A 22,472-nucleotide genomic window follows, 5' to 3' on the forward strand; every position below is an offset into this window, starting at 1 on the left:
AGGGCCTGACTGACCACCATATATCCTGTTTACCTAACTCTGGAATCGATTGGTCAACCTGATTAACCCTCTGGAGATTACATTGCCTTCTCTTTGATTTCAAAGAGCACCCATCTCAGCCCATATCACTGGTCAATTAACAACTCAACTTAAATGGATTGTGAAGTCAGTCAGAAGAACTCGAACAGGTTGTTCAAGGAAAATACTAACTGGCCCCAATTGGCAGGTTCATACGTAACAGCGTGTGGTGCGAGACAGTTTAAACCCACAAATGTGTGTAACTGGAAAATCCCTTCAGAGAAATGTAACGGTTCTTCTGCTCAGCCTCTGCTGACTCATTCATCTTATATGAGGACTATGCACGCACACATTCGCTAGCAGTCAACAGCTCAGTCATCTATCAGCAGCCACAACATGACTTCCAAGTCTCTCACCTGAAACCCCACTTCACACAGTCACAAGCACAATCACAAGTCAGAACACATCCAATCCAATGATATGTACCCCTTGCATTGATCCTTGAAGAATATAACTTGTAAATAAATATCTTGTGAGCTTAGTTCAACTGTCGTACCACATAAGAACCCAAAATGGAAGCTTGTTTCACTCCAATGTTTGTAAACAAAGTAAAGGCAAACAAACTGAACACATGGTTAAAACTATCATTTTAATATCATGGATGGTCCTTGAGTGGTAACATTTCTCCAACCCCATGCCCCCGTTTTTGACTGAAACCGTGGTGGGGAGAACACTTTGTTATTGTTTCAACTACTGATTGCCGCTAGTAGTCAGAGTTATGTGTTGTGTCACGCTCATGTAGACTCCAAGTATATGCTTAGAGTTCAACACGGTTGCAGTTATATGTTTCCCTTGCGTGACCTTGTCTCTGGGGGTCGTGTTTGTGACCGTTCCGGAGCATAGCTGATTAATTACCACTCTATTTCCGTCCCTTGTTTTTTCATCGCTCTTTATTTGTATCTCTCTCTCTCTCTCTCAAATTGCAACAACACAACAGCGCAACATGGCTAATTAACCAGAGAGCCGGCCTAGATACAACACAGCAACGCTCATTTCTCTCCATCTCTGAAACACTCGTCTCTTTGTGCACAGCAACGGTAGCTGATGACCCATTTCAGATTAGCTTGTTCATTACACTTGTATTATGTTGACTCTTCCATTTTCACAACTATATTAAAGCTAATGCACGTTGGGATACTATCTGAGGATGAGCAAAGTGCACTTCTTCCAATGGGGTCTACATGGACTCTGATCTGCATAGACCTACGTACACACTAGTTAGCATCTAAAGTGAACATCCACCGGGACTCAAGGCTTCTTTAATCAACGTAACATGAATGTGAAGGTGCACGTGGTAATGTGCAGCATATTTCTGCCACATGAAACATGTTACGTTTGGTGTAAATCTGATGTTTGGACATCGTAACAGTTTTAAGTAAATAAGTAAGTGCTTCATTATACCGTTATAAATGCTTAACGTTACACTACAGAAAACATGAATAAAGCTGAATTGAACAACCACAGGTAACCACTAAACATGATACACCAAGTTCCCCTAGCACTGTACCAAAGAAAGTCTTGTTGCTGGTATATGAAGTTTCTGTTCCAGTACTGCAGACACTGACAGCTATGAGAGGACTGTAGCAACAAGACACTGACAGCTATGAGAGGACTGTAGCAACAAGACACTGACAGCTATGAGAGGACTGTAGCAACAAGACACTGACAGCTATGAGAGGACTGTAGCAACAAGAAACTGACAGCTATGAGAGGACTGTAGCAACAACACACTGACAGCTATGAGAGGACTGTAGCAACAAGACACTGACGGCTATGAGAGGACTGTAGCAACAAGACACTGACAGCTATGAGAGGACTGTAGCAACAAGACACTGACGGCTATGAGAGGACTGTAGCAACAAGACACTGACGGCTATGAGAGGACTGTAGCAACAAGACACTGACGGCTATGAGAGGACTGTAGCAACAAGACACTGACGGCTATGAGAGGACTGTAGCAACAAGACACTGATGGCTATGAGAGGACTGTAGCTACAAGACACTGACAGCTATGAGAGGACTGTAGCAACAAGACACTGACGGCTATGAGAGGACTGTAGCAACAAGATACTGACAGCTATGAGAGGACTGTAGCAACAAGACACTGACAGCTATGAGAGGACTGTAGCAACAAGACACTGACAGCTATGAGAGGACTGTAGCAGCAAGACACAGATGGCTATGAGAGGACTGTAGCAACAAGACACTGACAGCTATGAGAGAACTGTAGCAACAAGACACTGATAGCTATGAGAGGACTGTAGCAACAAGACACTGACAGCTATGAGAGGACTGTAGCAACAAGACACTGACAGCTATGGGAGGACTGTAGCAACAAGACACTGACAGCTATGAGAGGACTGTAGCAACAAGACACTGACAGCTATGGGAGGACTGTAGCAACAAGACACTGACAGCTATGGGAGGACTGTAGCAACACGACACTGACAGCTATGAGAGGACTGTAGCAACAAGACACTGACAGCTATGGGAGGACTGTAGCAACAAGACACTGACAGCTATGAGAGGACTGTAGCAACAAGACACTGACAGCTATGAGAGGACTGTAGCAACAAGACACTTACAGCTATGGGAGGACTGTAGCAACAAGACACTGACAGCTATGGGAGGACTGTAGCAACAAGACACTGACAGCTATGAGAGGACTGTAGCAACAAGACACTGACAGCTATGGGAGGACTGTAGCAACAAGACACTGACAGCTATGGGAGGACTGTAGCAACACGACACTGACAGCTATGAGAGGACTGTAGCAACAAGGGGCCAGTAATTCATCCGCTCTGTTCTACTTTAATGGGCTTTTTCTTAGGACTCCGGTTGGCTTTTCCGCTTTCATTCAGCAGGAAGCTGTCGGGCAATATGACAGCCTGGAAAATAGCGTAAGGAGGGAGGGATGGGAAATGGGGGTGGTTTAGATAGTAAGCCTCTACAGGAGATCTGGAAGCCCATTTGATGTTGTGGGGAAGATTTGCAGCCAGCGCTATACCGTTGTCACCCTATCATACATTTCCGTTGTTCTTCATATGCCAAGTTAAGGATCCAGCTTAACTCCAAGCTGCTTCTTCCCCATGTGTATAAGAGTACATACATTTTAACGGATGAGGGAGTCCGAGAGAGGAAGTGACAGAGAGAGCGATCTGGAGAGGGAGATCAGGGGAAATACAAAAGAGAGAAGGGAAAAGGGAAAGGACAGAGAAAGTCTACATGAAGCTCACAGAAGAGGAAGAAGCAGAGAAGTAAAGTGAAGGAGACAGATCGTTAGAAACAGCAGGCTAAAGTAAGAAACAGAGTCGATACGTGCATGTCGGATGGAAAGATGAAGGAGAGAAGCAGAGAGAAGGTTATGCGTGTGAGATGGAACGAAGAGAGATGAACAGGAGAGAGAGCAAGCACGAGAGACCGGAAGCCCTCTGATGACAGAATCTCCTCGGTGGATTAGTCTGTCTGTCATCTGTGCTGTATGGATTATCCATAAATGAACACAGAGTGTGACATGTGCATGGACAGGGATTATTTTGGAGAGGTTTATGAGGACAGCCATGTTTTGGGGAAACCAGTAAACATGGTATTTTTCTCTTGATGTCTGAACTCTCTCCTAAGCATAGAACATATTCACATTTACATACATCCTTTCTCCAAATACCTTTTTGGTTTCTCGGGTTAACAAGAAAGGACAGAAAGGGAAGAAAGCAGAATTATCGAGGTTGACCACTGCTATGTAACTCACATCTGTGGTAGATGTCAACTATTAATATAGCATCAGCGCTGACCATACTAGTCACACAAACCATTATAAGGTCTACCCTGGAGTGTGGATTCCTCCCCCATGTGGAACTGGAGCATTATAATACAAACTGCATTTTCCATTCCTCTCTTCCTTGCTCTGAAATGACCCCAAGTATTTCTAAAAGAGCTTGTGGCAATCTGATTTGTGTGACATGGATTTCTTTATCGATGGTACAGATGTTGTTGTCTACAAATATAGTAACAATCAAGAAAATGGCTATGGTTTCCAAAGTTATTTGTATTTCAGTTCTAATTATATTCTCTCTCCCTCCCTCTCTCCAATTTCACCTCTACCTGTTATCTCTCCATCTCCCTATCTCTCCCTCTGCCCTAGTGATGGAAGTTTGGCCACCAAGCAGGTAGTTTTTCTTCAGAGACCTGTCCTTCCCCGCAAGAGGGGGGACTCCAAGGTGTGTGACCTCTCATTGTGACCCCTCCTAGTGTTTGTCTTATGCACATGTGGGTCGACTCGCAGCTTGTTCACTAGCCAGAGCAGCGCTCCAAGGCCAACATCATCCCTCACCATACCACACTTCTTTTTGTTTTCACAGAGATAAATATGCACACTGCCGGTCAAATGTGAATGAACCCCTTTCTTCCTGAGATATGAGCCATTCTGTGGTAACCACGGCAATGCATGTTGAGAAAGAACTTTCCATTTGACCCTAGATTGTACAGATATAACCTCTAGATTTGACCTTTGTCCTTTGTGGAATGAATCGGTGTTGATATTTTCTGTGACCTGAATTTAAACTCTGGTCACCATTGGCAACCAAACTGATGTGCAATAACCCTGGCAGAGTGGGGCAGAGAATGATAATGTGAATGTTTGTGTGCAGGAAACATGCTGTTTGCCTCAGTATACTGTAAGTCTCAGCTAAAAGAGGGTCAATGAAGGCAATCTCAAAAAATATTACCAGCCATATGTTCTTGTTTGGTCTGTACCCCTGAAGGCACCAATCAATTCCCTTGAAATTACCATTTCATTCCCCACAATGAGAATCGTTTTAATTTGTTCTTTCCAAGTTTGCTATTATGTCCATTTCCAACAGTCTGTCTGTCCATCCTTAACATGGCCAATGGAACAGCAGTTTAGAGAAACGTTCTTACACAAACATCCTGTCTTTCAGAAACTGATATTCAAAAGCAAGTCCAACAAGAACTCTGTTAAAGACACGTCAAAAAACAAGAAGAAGAAGAAAAACAAGCAATCGGCAGCAGAGAAAGATCTGGAAGATTCCAAGATTCTTGACGATGGGGAAAAGGTGCTCAAAGAGGAGAGGAATGTGAAGGGCAACAGGGGGAACAAAAAGGAGAAAGTGAAAGAGGTGGAGGTAGAGACTGTGTGTAAAGAGGGTGAGGCTCCCTGTGAGGTGGAGGAAGAGAAAAAAGTTGAGGCAGAAACTGAGGAAGGGGTAGAAAGCGGGGTAGAAACTGAGGAGGAGAGAGTTGGAGCTGCAGGAACAGATGACAAGAGCGACAAAGAGGGGAGAGTGCAGGAGGGAGAAGAAGCAGGGGCAGAGACTGAGGAGGAAAGAGATGGAGAAAGGGAGATCGTGGAAGAGAAAGAAAATGGGGTGGCAGTTGATGACGAAACCGAAACTACCAAGGGTTCAGAGGTGGAGGTGGAGACCAAAGAGCAAGGGCAGAAAGAGGAGAAAGGGGGAGGAGTTGAAATGGAAATGAAGGAAAATGGGGTTGAGACTAAGGAAGAGACAAATGGAGGGGAAGAGAATGGAGAAACTGAGAATGTTGACTTGCAACAAGACCCAGCTGACCAGGATGAACATTTAGTGCAGGAGGTGCAAAAGGCAGTAAAGGATGATGGACAGATCAAATTGACCAATCAATGCCCCGAAGAAAGTCAAAGGTCAGATGTGTAAACCTCTTCAGACCACAGCAGACATCACACCTAAGGGTTTTCCTACCCATCAATCATTTACCTACAAAACATCATAACCTGAGATAGGGGCTCCACAAAGTCACCATTACCCCCTGGAACAGCCTAAATTGCTGCAACATCCTCCTACCATGTAATCACTCTATCCTCTGCAGCATCTCTCCACAACGGACACATCTCTACCACAGATGGACACACACCAGTCACTCTCACAGCCTCAGACTGACCCTATGCCTACACATAGTGAACGTACATAACTGAGAATGATGCGCAAGATACTAATGTACGAGAGTCACTGGACATAATGGACAAATTGATGGAACCAGTGGGGCTTGGGTCTGAAGAAACACAGACTTTAACCAGGCAAACTCGCTTGTCCTTATTTGTACAGTACCATAGTGGTACAGTTACTGTATGTCACATGGGTTTAGATGAGGAGCACTGTGGGAAATGTAGTGGCTGTTGTTGCGACAGGCAATCCAATGCAAGGTGAATGGAACTTGATTTACTTTCAGCACATAATGTAAAGTACTACAGATGATGCTGATAATCGCTTTGATTCTTATAGTAGGTATGATGCATTCGCCTTGCATTCCGAATGTGTCAATATCCAAGCCAAGTCAAGGGTTTGATAATGGAGTAAATCTCCATTGAATGTGTGTGGGTGAGTGGAAGTGAAGTGTGATGAGAACCACACATGGAAATGTTGAGTCAACTTTGAGAGTTTACACACGTTTGATTTTAATAGCTTTTCCAATCAATGGCCATTAAAAAGTACTTGGCAAGTATGAGGGCAAGGTTATGAGCTGTGCCACGACTGGGTGTTCAAGATAGAAACGGAGCGCAGAAGAAGTAAAAAAAAAATGATTGAGCAATTTGGAATAGCTGTGTTCAAATTGCCATTTTCCATTGACTTTGCTTTAGTATTTCACCTCAAGCTTTTAAAAGCCCCTCTTGACGGTGTCATTTCTGACCATACCAAAATCCTAATGTAGTCTTTCAAGGTATCGTGTTGCTTTTCATTTTAAAGTGGTGCTGCATCGATGCTGTGTGGAGAAATCATTAACCGGCTAATGGACGTTGTCAGTGGGGTGTCAGTCAAGTCATACATTTATAATGGGGGTCACTTATGTGGCTATTGACAGTGGAAAACCTCACCTCGAAAAATAACAAATAGCACTTCATTTGGATTGTGATTTTCATAGGGATTGATTTTTCTTGTGCTGCAGTTGCTAAGCAAAGTCTGTAGAAACCTGTATGTTTACAGATGAATATAGGCTTGTCGCCGTTTTGTAGATGTGGTATTTTTCTGAATAACCGACTGTTCTGAAATGTTCATCTCAATGGCAAATGTATTGTATAGAATAGAATTCCAAACTGTGACCAGGATAGCCTTATTGTGATACTGGGCCTAAATCGTCAAGTACAAATGTCAGAAGTTTCAAGGTGGTTTCAGTGTTATAGCCTGAGAGGGTTGCTACAATCAGTGTTTGAAGGTAATATGAGGGTAAGTTCAGTGTTCTCTGTTTTAGATTTGAACGTGAGGTAAGGAATTTGGCTTTAACAGGTGTTGTTGATTTAAAGGGTAAGTTTCTGTTTTTGATTTGAAGTTAGGCTCGGTGTATTCTGTCGTGCTAACGCTAGCTGAAGTGTGCTTTCTAACGCTCATACTGGAGCTAGCTACCTCCTTAGGCATATTGGGGATTTGTAGCTATGGAGTCGTCATTGGCAACTTTTCCCACCATATGGTCCATGCTGTAGGCGTGAGGTCATTACTAATGGCCAAGTGGTCAGAGGTCATGTTTGAACCATATTTGATGGGTTTTCCACAGCTGCTACTTGTTCAAGTAGAAAGGAGTTTGCCCACATGTCAAATAACAGATTTGATATGAAGTCAGGATCTTTTTTTAAATTTTGTGATATTATCTGTGGTATTGTTTTTCTCCAGCGACACTTCGCTTTAGGCGATTACGAGCTTTAATAAGCACTTGTTGTATTCAACATATTTTATTTAGCTTTGTGGGTCACAGCTAGAGAGAGAATATAAATGACTTGTCAGTTTTAATATTTGTGTGACTAGGATGAATATGAGTAAGAAATGTAAATCTAAAACACCCCTCTGTGATAACAGTAGAGATTATCTGGACCTGAGACAGATTTCCCCATTGGCTTCTTATCAAGTCATTTTTTCTCTTTAGATTTAAACAAATCGCTTTTTGCCCGGATATAAGATCACGTAGGACTGTCATATTTGCTTATTCATACATTGTTTATTATGTGTTCATCAGTTCTGTTGTTCATACCAATTTGAGTCTTTTTTAATATATCTGTGATCCTTGTTCCTTTGTATATTATTTTACAAGAAGACAATACTGCCTGTTCAAGTACAATGTACATCAAGTTATGGTAGGAAAGTGTGGAAAAATACAGCCAGGAACTATCAGGTGATCTCATCCTTTACATCATTGTATTCTAACACCTACAGAATTCCGGTAGGACACCGTTAACATGGACAACTGTAACCTTGGGTCAAATGACACCAGGTCCTGTATCCGTTTGTATTACCTGGGGGGGTCGTGAACTCCATGCCCTCATCTCTCATGATAAGAGATGATTTGTGATTGTACATTTGCTCAGCTTTGACATAAGTAGACTCTGGGGAGAGTGGGTAGGCTACATTTTTCCTGATACTGAAAAACAAGGATATGGAGAGAAGGTGAAGCAGGATCTGGCACTTCATCAGTTAAATGATGCTGAATGTTGTTTACTTACTCTTCCTTGACGATCCCTCATCCTGTGACTAACTAACCTCAGCCTTGTCTAGAACAAGCGCCTCCAACCCACTCATGGAAAAAAGGTAATCTACTATTTCCTGTCTTTATGTAACCATAATTGTCTAAAGCTCAGCAGTCAGTGGCAGTGCAATTGTTCTTTATAATGCTGTGCAAAATGTGTGTTCCAGGGTTCATTTCCTGTGTGTTATGATGTGAAATGGACAGATTAGAAATGACAGAAACATGATACAGTAGGAGGGCAATCTCTTTATGTTGTCACTTTAGCTTGCTCGTGGCCTCTGGAATTGTGTTGTTAGGTTTCATCTCCGATGTTACTGTTTTCATCACCTGCGCTGCCATTTTGAATGTTGAGTGTCTTTGGTCATCGGCTACCGTCATGCACTGCAGTCTTTGTAAAAACGAAGGTATTCTTTGTATTCGCTTTTCATGGAAATGTCCACATCCCTACTGTTCATGACTGTACAATTTGTATATTATAAAATTATTTATATTTAATGTGCACCTGTGGTGTTTTATGTGCCTAGGGGAATTCTGAAAACCAATGCATTTTGCCATGTTTGGGGTCATTCCTAAACTCAAATCATTACCCAGCACTACACATTTCACTCATCAGTGGTCTTTCAGTTTTCAAGTCTCTTGTAAAGCTTTATGTGCAACCTTCAATGTCTTAGATTCCGTAAACACTAAAATGCACCATTAGACATTAGAATCACACGGGTGGTTAAACGTGACATTGGCCAGTGAGAAAAACAAGCTGAGACATGTTTTGATCAGGTTCAGCTCTAAGGGCCCGATTCACTCTCAGAAAATCTATTCTTTTTTTGATTTCTTAAGCACTTCTCGGTAGTTGGTATCCATACTTACCGTATGCAGGTGTGTAACAAGCTTTGCAGGTGTGTAACAAGCTTTTCAGGTGTGGCTACCTTGCACGTACTGACTAAATATAATTCAACTGCTGAAAACACTCCCACTTGCTGGCCAACAGATTTTGCTGTGGAGTTTTCATTCGGAAGGGTTTTCAGTACCTATTTCTAAAGCCATCCCATTAAATATGGTGTACCTTTAATTCAAATTTTCTTGACAGACAGTGAGTGTACAAAAAATTGGGAACACCTTCCTAATATTGAGTTGCACCTCCTTTTATCCTCAGAACAGCTTTGATTCATCAGGGCATGGACTCGACAAGGTGTCAAGTGTTCCACAGGGATGCTGGCCCATGTTGATTCCAATGCTTCCCACAGTTGTGTCAAGTTTGCTGGATGGCCTTTAGGTGGTGGACCATTCTTGATACATACAAGAAACATTTGAGCGTGAAAACCCCAGCAGCGTTGCAGTTCTTGTCACACTCAAACCTACTACCATATCACATTCAAAGGCACTTAAATATATTGGTCTTGCCCATTCACCCTCTACATGGCACACATACACAATCCATGTCTCGATTGTCTCAAGGTTTAAAAATACTTATTTAACCTGTCTCCTCCCCTTCATCTACACTGATTTTAGTGGATTTAACCAATTTCCCCAATAAGAGATGATAGCTTTCACCTGGAATCACCTGGTCAGTGTCATGGAAAAAGAAGGTGTTCCTAATGTTTTGTACACTCAGTGTAATTGAGAGAATTGGTTCAGAATGGGGAATAATGAAAGAGCCATCTTAAAACACACATATCTATCTCCTTTCCACCACCAGTTAGTAGATTTTAAAATACTCTGATCTTGTGTATTATTTAGGGTTAGGAAACAATTGTCATTTATATTTACAATCCCCTTATCCAAACGTCTTACTCATTTACCTAGCTCTTGTCAATTTGTAAATTACAGTGCATGGAGAATGGTGTTATTTCTATCAGGGGAAAAGAATAAAGTAGATGTTGACCTTATTCATTGTTTCATCATGTGTAAAGATGGTGTAATTATGAGGGAATTAAGTCGAGGTTAGAATACGGCATATCTGTAGACACACCTCCACCACACCTTCATTTATTTGATCCCCACCCAAAACGAATAGCGGTTGAATAGCATGCTATTCTCAAGTTCAAGGTCAGAATACCAGTAGAGAGAAAGGTGCATAAAAAGGTCATTCCATTCCATTTACACACGCTTAACTCGGGTTGGAATCGGCCCCCGAATGAAGGGCTCTTGTAGGTTGGCCTTGGAGTGCTGAAAGAATGTAAAGAGGTAAATGCAGAAAACGTCAGTCCCTCAGTCTACAGTACAAGGACTCTCCATTGTTGGATCAGGCTGGACCTGAGTGCTGTCTAGCTATGCGCTTACAGACAATGTCATTTTCTCAGGGGGCACAAGGGGGTAAAAAAACGAACATAACTATTGTTTAAAATCTGTCGTATCTACTTATTACATTTTCAGTACCATGAAGGGGTCACAGTTGATCAGATGTATAGGCATTGTGCTGCTGTATTAAACTACATTACGTGGGTCCCATGTGTTCATAACTCATGGTAATGGTGCTTGTGAAAACAAGCCTATTTATACGTAGAGTTTCACGGTCAGGGGTGATCTATACATCATGAGAGCTAGGAGCCCTGGGGAGGACAGGGTCATTATAACACGGGCTATGAAACCACAACCACATCATATCCATGTTGTCCACTACAGGAAGCATTATTAGATCTTAAATGACCAAGGGGACGAGGTGGACCACTAGAGCGTGTCAAAAATCCTCATTTCCACCCTGCAGTTGTAGTATTGAACAACTGTACTTATGGCCTAAAGCGCTGTGGCCCATGGGGTTTACCACTAAGACCTGAACTGATGTTTGGTTTGGGATAAAACTGCTGAATGTGGCATACTGAATGTCTGGAGAATTTTGGTAATCTTGTTTTAAGATCTGATTTTATCAGACTAAATATTTATATTTGTATAATGATACGCCAAGGTTAATTCAAGGAATACCATTCTGTGCCCAGAGGGCCATAAAGGTTAATTGATTTACTGCAAACTGTAAGAGGACATTCAAACGGATCACTTAATCATTTCTATTCATCTACATTGGCTATACTGTTATTTTTACTGGTTTTCATCTAGTTGGTTCGGTCATACCCCTTAAACTGAACTCTGGACCTCGAGGCCAGCCCCATTGCTTTCCCCCCCATTGTTCCCCTCTTACCAGGAACTGATTTATACCTGGGACACCAGGTGGATGCAATTAATTATCCTGCAAAACAGAAAGCCAGCAGGCACCGGACCTCGTAGGGTAAGAGTTGAATGCCCCTGTGTCATACCATCCATCCACTGAACCATGTCAATTCACCTCTAAGATAACACTGCCATCTAGTGGTCATGCCAGTCACCTGCTCATCTGTTTGGATGTACCTACCTCTGATGCTCCTTATGACTCAGCAAACAAATGCGTATTTTGTCTGCATTTAAACACTTCATGGTCTTATAAGGTTCCTTTCAAAGTATCAACATACATATACAGATGACCTATGTCATAACTCTTTACCATCACTCCAATCTAACCCACACTCAGCGCCATGCTCAGTTGATAGAGCATGGCGCTTGTAACGCCAGGGTAGTGGGTTCGATCCCCGGGACCACCCATACGTAGAATGTATGCACACATGACTGTAAGTCGCTTTGGATAAAAGCGTCTGCTAAATGGCATATATTATTATTATATTAAATTAAAGTATTGTGTACCAAGAGGCAAATAAGTTTGAAATTAACTTGGAGTTCACCAGAAGTTCACTCATTAGCATGAAAGAGAAACTCCAGAGCAGTGAATTATGGGTCATTATAAGTATGCCTCCATTGCCTCATGTTTGATTATCTGGTGAAAACCATTGCGGAGCAGCTTGATAGTCACACGGTCTTTCACTGCGTTTGCAGATTACACATTAACACAATTACCTCTGTGTATGCCAATCACCGCCTTATCGAACCCCGTCAGGCCTTTAAACTGTAAATTAATTAATAACCCTTGTCATTTCTTAATTAGCTCCCTTTCTAGGAGGAGAAATGCATGTGTCAGCACCTCCATTTTGTACACACTTGTTATGACTTTTGAGTTTATTGGTTCATTAGAGACGCTCTATGAAAACATGCTGTTCTCATGCTGATGAGGATTTCAGTGTGTATTGTGGAGTGATCTAGGGGGGGGTGGTCTTCAGCTGAGACGAGTGGGTTATATTCAGTAGGAGCTAATGTCATTTGTTTCAGCCTCACTGAACGAAGGAGCCATAAAGACACAGTTGAATGATTTATTAGGTTTGAACCAGTGGTAGATTCAGATATTGAGTGTAGATTGGCTTGAATGGACCATGGGTCAGTGCCTGTGTGTCGACAGGTCTGGGCTGTTTGGTCCAGAAGAGGTATCTCCCACAGATTATTACAGTGAAGATAAGACAAAAGAATACCAGAGGGTTAGAAAATGAGTGATATACCTTGTTCCAGAGCTGCCATGATATCAATATCATACACAAGACCCTCTATGATAAATGATCCGGTATCACAACTATTTTATCTCACCTGCTGGAGTTTGGCGCAACAGTCGGAGCGCACGTCATTGAGAGATGAGTCATCCAGACCGTACTGGTATTCGTCCATCTTGGTCTCGATGCGCCACAATCCTGGGCTCCAGAGGCTGTACCCGCCGTAGTCCAGGACCGGCGCCTGTGAGGGTGGGGTTGCTGCTGCAGCGGAACCTGATGTTTTTGGAGGCTGTGTCGTCACTGAATATACCCTGGTGGGGCTCCACACGCAGCTGGAATCAAATCAAATTAATTTATATAGCCCTTCGTACATCAGCTGATATCTCAAAGTGCTGTACAGAAACCCAGCCTAAAACCCCAAACAGCAAGCAATGCAGGTGTTGAAGCACGTTGGCTAGAAAACTAGAAAGGCCAAAACCTAGGAAGAAACAAACTACTGCAGCATAAATAATAGAGGCTGAGACAGGAGGGGTCAGGAGATACTGTGGCCCCATCCGATGATACTCCCGGACAGGGCCAAACAGGAAGGATATAGTCCCACCCACTTTGCCAAAGCAAAGCCCCCACGCCACTAGAGGGATATCCTCAACCACCAACTTACCATCCTGAGACAAGGTCGAGTATAGCCCACAAAGATCTCCGCCACTGCACAACCCAAGAGGGGAAGCCAACCCAGACAGGAGGGTCACATCAGTGACTCAACCCACTCAAGTGACGCACCCCTCCTAGGGACGGCATGAAAGAGCACCAGTAAGCCAGTGACTCAGCCCCTGTAATAGGGTTAGAGGCAGAGAATCCCAGTGGAAAGAGGTGAACTGGCCAGGCAGAGACAGCAAGGGCGGTTAGTTGCTCCAGAACCTTTCCGTTCACCTTCACACTCCTGGGCGAGACTACACTCAATCATAGGACCTACTGAAGAGATGAGTCTTCAGTAAAGACTTAAGGGTTGAGACCGAGTATGCGTCTCTCACATGGGTAGGCAGACCATTCCATAAAAATGGAGCTCTATAGGAGAAAGCCCTGCCTCCAGCTGTTTGCTTAGAAATTCTAGGGACAATTAAGAGGCCTGGGTCTTGTGTACGTGTAGGTATGTACGGCAGGACCAAATCAGAGAGATAGGTGGGAGCGACTATTTATCAAAATAGATCAGTTAATTTACATTGACTTCAAAATGTTCATTTTCTTACCTCACATAAAGAGCCTTTCTGTTATCGCTGTGCATGTGCAGTCCCAAGACAACTGAAGTAATCTTTGTCATTCAACACGACTTGCATAATGAGTAGCTTTTTCCTCACATTTGGTATAACAGCTGTGATATTCTATGATCTTTTTTGCTATAATCGACATTCAAATAATTCTATGGATGTTAAATGAGTCAACATTGCCAATTAAATAAAGACAGAAAAATGACCTTGTTGTATAACCTCTTGTATCCCCTGTATCTAGCTAGCATTATTGTCTGAAATGCACATCAATTACTTGCACAGAAGCTAACATTACATACAACCAGGTCCATAATTACCAGCACCCTTGATAAAGAGGAGCAAAAAATAATAATAATAATAAATATATATATACATACATACATACATACATATACACACACACACACACACACACACACACACACACACACACACACACACACACACACACACACACACACACACACACACACACACACACACACACACACACACACACACACACACACACACACACACACACAAAACCTATTAAAAAGAACTCATTATACTAACACAATAGCATAAAGAAATAGATTTTGTTCAACAAGTAATACAAATCTAAAAAAGATAGCGCCCAAAAACTTTTTGGGTACTTTTTGTACTCCTGTTTTCAGTACTCCAAGCACCCGGTCCTTGCAAGGACAACACAGTATTTAAAAAAAAAATTCTATGAGATTGGAGAACACATTGGGAGGGACCTTTTTTATAGGTAGGCCAGTTGAGAACAAGTTCTCATTTACAACTGCGACCTGGCCAAGATAAAGCAAAGCAGTGTGACAAAAAAACAGAGTTACACATGGGATAAACAAACGGATGCAGTCAATAATGCAGTCAATAACACAATAGAAAATCTGTATAAAGTGTGAGCAAAGTGAGGTAAGGCAATGAATATGCCAATAGTGGCAAAGTAATAACAATTTAGCTGGAGTGATAGATGTGCAAGTAGAAATTCTGGTGTGCAAAAGAGCAGGAAAAACTCTAAACAAATATGGGGATGGTGTAGGTAGTTGGTTGGATGGGCTATTTACAGATGGGCTTTGTACAGCTGCAGCGATCGGTAAGCTGCTCTGACAGCCGATGCTTGAAGTTAGTGAGGGAGATAAGTCTCCAACTTCAATGATTTTTGCTATTCGTTCCAGTCATTGGCAGCAGAGAACTGGAATGAAAGGCAGCCAAAAGAGGTGTTGGCTTTGGGGATGACCAGTGAAATATACCTGCTGGAGCGAGTGCTATGGGTGGGTGTTGCTATGGTGACCAGTGAGCAGAGATAAGGCAGAGCTTTACCTAGCAAAGACTTAGATGACCTGGAGCCAGTGGGTTTGGCAACGAATATGTAGTGAGGGCCAGCCAACGAGAACATACAGGTCGCAGTGGTGGGTAGTGTATGGGGCTTTGGTGACAAAACAGATGGCACGGTGATAGACTGCATCCAATTTGCTGAGTAGAGTGTTGGAGGCTACTGTGCAAATGAGGTCGCCGAAGTCAAGGGTCGGCAGGATAGTCAGTTTTACAAGGGTATGTTTGGCAGCATGAGTGAAAGAGGCTTTGTTGCGAAATAGGATGATTAAATTCTAGATTTAATATTGAATTGGAGATGCTTAATATGAGTCTGGAAGGAGAGTTTACAGTCTAGCCAGACACCTAGGTATTTATAGTTGTCCACATATTCTAAGTCAGAACTGTTCAGAGTAGTGATGCTAGGCGGGCAGGATGCATTATGTTTTACTAGCGTTTAAGAGCAGTTGGAGGCCACGGAAGGAGAGTCGTATGGCATTGAAGCTTGTCTGGAGGGTTGTTAACACAGTGTCCAAAGAAGGGCCAGAAGTATACAGAATGGTGTCGTCTGCGTAGAGGTGGATCAGAGACTCTCCAGCAGCAAGAGCGACATCATTGATGTATACAGAGAAGAGAGTCGGTCCAAGAATTGAACCCTGTGGCACCCCCATAGAAACTGCCAGGGTCCCGGACAACAGGCCCTCCGGATTTGACACACTGAACTCTATCAGAGAAGTAGTTGGTGAACCAGGCGAGGAAATCATTTGAGAAACCAAGGCTATCGAGTCTTCCGATGAGGATGTGGTGATTGACAGAGTCAAAAGCCTTGGCCAGGTCAATGAATAGGGCTGCACAGTATTGTTTCTTATCGATGGTGGTTAAGATATCGTTTAGGACCTTGAGCGTGGCTGAGGTGCACCCATGACCAGCTCTGAAACCAGATTGCATAGCGGAGAAGGTATGGTGGGATTCGAAATGGTCGGTAATCTGTTTGTTGACTTGGCTTTCAAAGGCCTTAGAAAGGCAGGGTAGGATAGATATAGGTCTGTAGCAGTTTGGGTCAAGAGTGTCCCCCCCTTTGAAGAGGGGCATGACCGCAGCTGCTTTACAATCTTTGGGAATCTCAGATGACACGAAAGAGAGGTTGAACAGGCTAGTAATAGGGGTTGCAACAATTTCGGCAGAGTATTTTAGAAAGGGTCCATATTGTCTAGCCCGGCTGATTTGTGGGGGTCCAGATTTTGCAGCTCTTTCAGAACATAAGCTGACTGGATTTGGGAGAAGGAGAAATGGGGGAAGACTTGGGCGAGTTGCTGTGGGGGGTGCAGTGCTGTTTACCGGGGTTGGGGTAGCCAGGTGGAAAGCATGGCCAGCCGTAGAAAAAAGCTAATTTCTGCTTGAAAAAGCTAGCCTTGGCTTTTCTAATTGCCTGTGTATATTGGTTTCTAGCTTCCCTGAAAAGTTGCACATCACGGAGGCTGTTCGATGCTAATGCAGAACGCCATAGGATGTTTTTGTGTTGGTTAAGGGCAGTCAGGTCTGGAGAGAACCAAGGACTATATCTGTTCCTGGTTCTAAATTTCTTGAATGGGGCATGCTTATTTATGATGGTGAGGAAGGCATTTAAAAAAATAACCAGGCATCCTCTACTGACGGGATGAGATCAATATCCTTCCAGGATACCCCGGCCAGGTCGATTAGAAAGGCCTGCTTGCTGAAGTGTTTCAAGGAGCGTTTGACAGTAATGAGGGGAGGTCGTTTGACCGCTGACCCATTACAGATGCAGGCAATCAGGCAGTGATCGCTGATATCTTCGTTGAAAACAGCAGAGGTGATAATTTGTGTGAGATTGAGGGCATCAAGTTTAGATTGTAGGATGGCTGGGGTGTTAAGCATGTTCCCGTTTAGGTCGCCTAGCAGCACGAGCTCTGAAGATAGTTGGGGGGCAATCAGTTCACATATGGTGTCCAGAGCACAGCTGGGGGCAGAGGGTGGTCTATAGCAGGTGGCAACGGTGAGAGACTTGTTTTTAGAGAGGTGTTTAGAAGTAGAAGTTCAAATTGTTTGGGTACAGACCTGGATAGTAGGACAGAACTCTGCAGGCTATCTTTGCAGTAGATTGCAACACCGCCCTCTTTGGCCATTCTATCTTGTCTGAAAATGTTGTAATTAGGGATGAAGATTTCTGAATTTTTGGTGGTCTTCCTAAGCCAGGATTCAGACACGGCTAGAACATCCGGGTTGGCAGAGTGTGCTGAAGCAGTGAATAAAACAAACTTAGGGAGGAGGCTTCTAATGTTAACATGCATGAAACCAAGGCTATTACGGTTACAGAATTCATCAAAAGAGAGCGCCTGGGGAATAGGAGTGGAGCTAGGCACTGCAGGGCCTGGATTCACCTCTACATCACCAGAGGAACACAGGAAGAGTAGGATAAGGGTACGGCTAAAAGCTATGAGAATTGGTTGTCTAGAATGTCCTGAACAGAGAGTAAAAGGAGGTTTCTGGGGGGGATAAAATAGCTTCAAGGTATAATGTACAGACAAAGGTATGGTAGGATGTGAATACAGTGGAGGTAAACCTAGGTATTGAGTGATGAGAGAGATATTGTCTCTAGAAACATCATTGAAACCAGGTGATGTCATCGCATGTGTGGGTGGTCGAACTGAAAGGTTGGATAAGGTATAATGAGCAGGGCTAGAGGCTCTACAGTGAAATAAGCTGATAAACACTAACCAGAACAGCAATGGACAAGGCATATTGACATTAAGGAGAGGCAATTTTAGTCGAGTGATCATAAGGGTCCAGTGAGTAGTGAGGTTGGTTGGGGTCACGGCGATTCAGACAGCTAGCCGGGCCATCGGTAGCATTTACATTACATTTACATTTAAGTCATTTAGCAGACGCTCTTATCCAGAGCGACTTACAAATTGGTGCATTCACCTTATGACATCCAGTGGAACAGCCACTTTTCAATAGTGCATCTAAATCTTTTAAGGGGGGGTGAGAAGGATTACTTTATCCTATCCCTGACCTCAGGTCAGGGATTTTCAGTACCTGGTTGACTGGGAGAGTTATGGCCCGGAGGAGAGGTGCTGGGTCCCCACCAGGGACACCCCGGTCAACCAGGTATGCCCCCAGGTAGGAGAGGGGGGTTACTGTCACACCCTGATCTGTTTCACCTATCTTTGGTATTGTCTCCACCCCCTCCAGGTGTCACCCATCTTCCCCATTAACCCCTGTGTATTTATACCTGTGTTCTGTCTGTTGCCAGTTCGTTTTGTTTTGTAAAGCCTACCAGCGGTTTTCCCCCTGTTCCTGTCTCATGATTGTTCCTGTTTAACCTTTTCTGCCTGCCGTCCAGTACCTTTGCCCCAGCTATCTGGATTATTGTCCTTGACTTGTCTTTTGCCTGTCCCTGTTGGCTTATTAAAATGTTAACTTGACGTTGTCTGCATCTGGGTCTTACCTTAACATGATAACTTTATGCCTTATAATAGGGCATGAAATGAATGAATCCATCACATCCATACATACACACTACTCCATTTAGGTACAGTTACTATATATATACATATATACACATATATATATACATATATACACATATATATATACACATATATATACACATATATACACATATATATATACATATATACACATATATATATACATATATACACATATACATATATACACATATACACATATACATATACATATATACACATATACATATATATACATATATACACATATACATATATATACATATACACACATATATATATACATATACACACATATATATATACATATACACACATATATATATACATATATATATACATATATACACACATATATACATATATACACACATATATATATACACATATACACATATATACATATATATACATATATATATACATACATATATATATACATACATACACATATATATACATACATACACATATATACATATATATATACATACATACACATATATACACATATATATATACATATATATATATACATATATATACACACACATATATACACATATATATATACATATATATATATACATATATATGTATATATATATATATATACATATATATATATACATATATATACACATATATACATACATATATATACATACATATACATATATACATATATATATACATACACATACATATATACATATATACATACACATATATACATATATACATACACATATATACATATATACATACACATATATACATACACATATATACATATATACATACACATATATACATATATACATATATACATACATATATACATATATATATACATATATACATATATATATACATATATACATATATATACACACATATATACATACATATATACATACATATATACATACATATATACATACATATATACATATATACATACATATATACATATATATATATATATACAGTTGAAGTCGGAAGTTTACATGCACTTAGGTTGGAGTCTTTAAAACTCTGTTTTCAACCACTCCACAAATTTCTTGTTAACAAACTATAGGTTTTTGGCTATAGTTTCGGTTAGGATATCTATATTGTGTATAACAATAAATTTTTCCAACATTTGTTTACAGACAGATGATTTAACTTATAATTCACTGTATCACAATTCCAGTGGGTCAGAAGTTTTCATACACTAAATTGACTGTGCCTTTAAACAGCTTGGAAAATTCCAGAAAATGTCATGGTTTTAGAAGCTTCTGATAGGCTAAGGTGTATGATAGGCTAATTGACATAATTTGAGTCAATTGGAGGTGTACCTGTGGATGTATTTCAAGGCCTACCATCAAACTCAGTGCCTCTTTGCTTGACATCATGGGAAAATCTAAAGAAATCAGCCAAGACCTCAGAAAAATAATTGTAGACGTCCACAAGTCTGGTTCATCCTTGGGAGCAATTTACAAACGCCTGAAGGTACCACGTTCATCTGTACAAACAATAGTACCCAAGTATAAACACCACTGGACCACGCGTCCTTCCTGAGGGGTATGAGACGCGTTCTGTCTCCTAGAGATGAACGTATTTTTGTGCGAAAACTGCAAATCAACCCAGAACAACAGCAAAGGACCTTGTGAAGATGCTGGAGGAAACGGGTACAAAAGTATCTATATCCACAGTAAAATGAGTCGTACATCGATATAACCTGAAAGGCCGCTCCGCAAGGAAGAAGCCACTGCTCAAAAAACACCATAAAAAAAAGCCAGACTATGGTTTACAACTGCACATGAGAACAAAGATTGTACTTTTTGGAGAAATGTCCTCTGGTTTGATGACACAAAAATAGAACTGTTTGGCCATAATGACCATCGTTATGTTTGGAGGAAAAAGGGGAAGGCTTGCAAGCCGAAGAACACCATCCTAACCCTGAAGCACGGGGGTGGCAGCATCATGTTGTGGAGGTACTTTGCTGCAGGAGGGACTGGTGCACTTCACAAAATAGATGGCATCAGGAGGGAGGAAAATTAAGTGGATATATTGAAGCAAGACATCAGTCAGGAAGTTAAAGCTTGGTCGCAAATGGGTCCTCCAAATGGACAATAACCCCAAGCACATTTCCAAAGTTGTGGAAAAATGGCTAAAGGACAACAAAGTCAAGGTATTGGAGTGGCCATCACAAAGCCCTGACCTCAATCCTATAGACAATTTGTGGACAGAACTGAAAAAGCGTGTGCGAGCAAGGAGGCTTACAAACCTGACTCTGTTACAGCAGCTGTTACAAGGAATGTGCCAAAATTCACCCAACTTAATGTGGAAGGCTACTCGAAACGTTTGACCCAAGTTAAACAATTTAAAGGCAATGCTACCAAATACTAATTGAGTGTATATAAACTTCTGACCCACTGGGAATGTGATGAAAGATTTTTCCATGATGTCAAGCAAAGAGGCACTGAGTTTGAAGGTAGGCCTTGAAATACATCCACAGGTACACCTCCAATTGACTCAAATTATGTCAATTAGCCTAACATACACCTTAGCCTATCAGAAGCTTCTAAAGCCATGACATCATTTTCTGGAATTTTCCAAGCTGTTTAAAGACACAGTCAACTTAGTGTATGTAAAATTCTGACCCACTGGAATTGTGATACAGTGAATTATAAGTTAAATAATCTGTAAACAATTGTTGGAAAAATTCCTTGTGTCATACACAAAGTAGATGTCCTAACCGACTTGCCAAAACTATAGTTTGTTAACAAGAAATTTGTGGAGTGGTTAAAAAACTAGTTTTAATGACTCCTACCTGTGTATGTAAACTGACTTCAACCGTACATGACAACCCATTTGGAGTTTTCCAAAAAGGCATCTGAAGAATCTCAGACCATAAGAAACCAGATTCTCTGGTCTGATGAAACCAATTTTGAATTATTTGGCCTGAATGCCAAGCATCACATCTGGAGGAAACATGGCACCATCCCTATGGTAAAGCATGGTGGCAGCATCATGCTGTGGGGATGTTTTTCTGCGACAGGGAATGGCAGTCTAGTCAGGATTGAGGCAAAGACAAACAGTACAGAGTTCCTTGATGAAAACCTGCTCCAGAGCTCTCAGGACCTCAGACTGGGGTCGAAGGTTCACCTTCCAACAGGACAACGACCCTAAGCACAGGCCAAGACAACACAGGAGTAGCTTTGGGAACCAGTCTCTGAATGTCCCAGCCAGAGCCTGGACTTGAACCGGATCAAACATCTCTGGAGACCTGAAAATAGCTGTGCAGCAATGTTCCCCATCTACCCTGACAGAGCTTGAGAGGATCTGCAGAGAAGAATTGTAGCGTCATACCCAATAAGACTCAAGACTGGAGTTGCTGCCAAAGGTGCTTCAAC

General features: G+C 41.9%; 1 protein-coding gene across 1 annotated transcript in view; it reads left to right on the forward strand.

Moving 5' to 3' along the window:
- LOC123997691 (raftlin-like) overlaps positions 1-9,081 on the forward strand; it is a 79,407-nt gene extending 70,326 nt beyond the window's left edge. Inside the window, exons 4-5 of the mRNA XM_046302165.1 lie at positions 4,220-4,295; positions 5,016-9,081. Coding sequence (XP_046158121.1) covers positions 4,220-4,295; positions 5,016-5,768 — 829 coding nt within the window. The 3' untranslated portion in view covers positions 5,769-9,081. The remainder of the gene's footprint in view (positions 1-4,219; positions 4,296-5,015) is intronic.
- Positions 9,082-22,472: the final 13,391 nt, after the last annotated feature.

This window comes from Oncorhynchus gorbuscha, linkage group LG15 (genome assembly GCF_021184085.1).
Source record: "Oncorhynchus gorbuscha isolate QuinsamMale2020 ecotype Even-year linkage group LG15, OgorEven_v1.0, whole genome shotgun sequence".
NCBI lineage: Eukaryota > Metazoa > Chordata > Actinopteri > Salmoniformes > Salmonidae > Oncorhynchus > Oncorhynchus gorbuscha.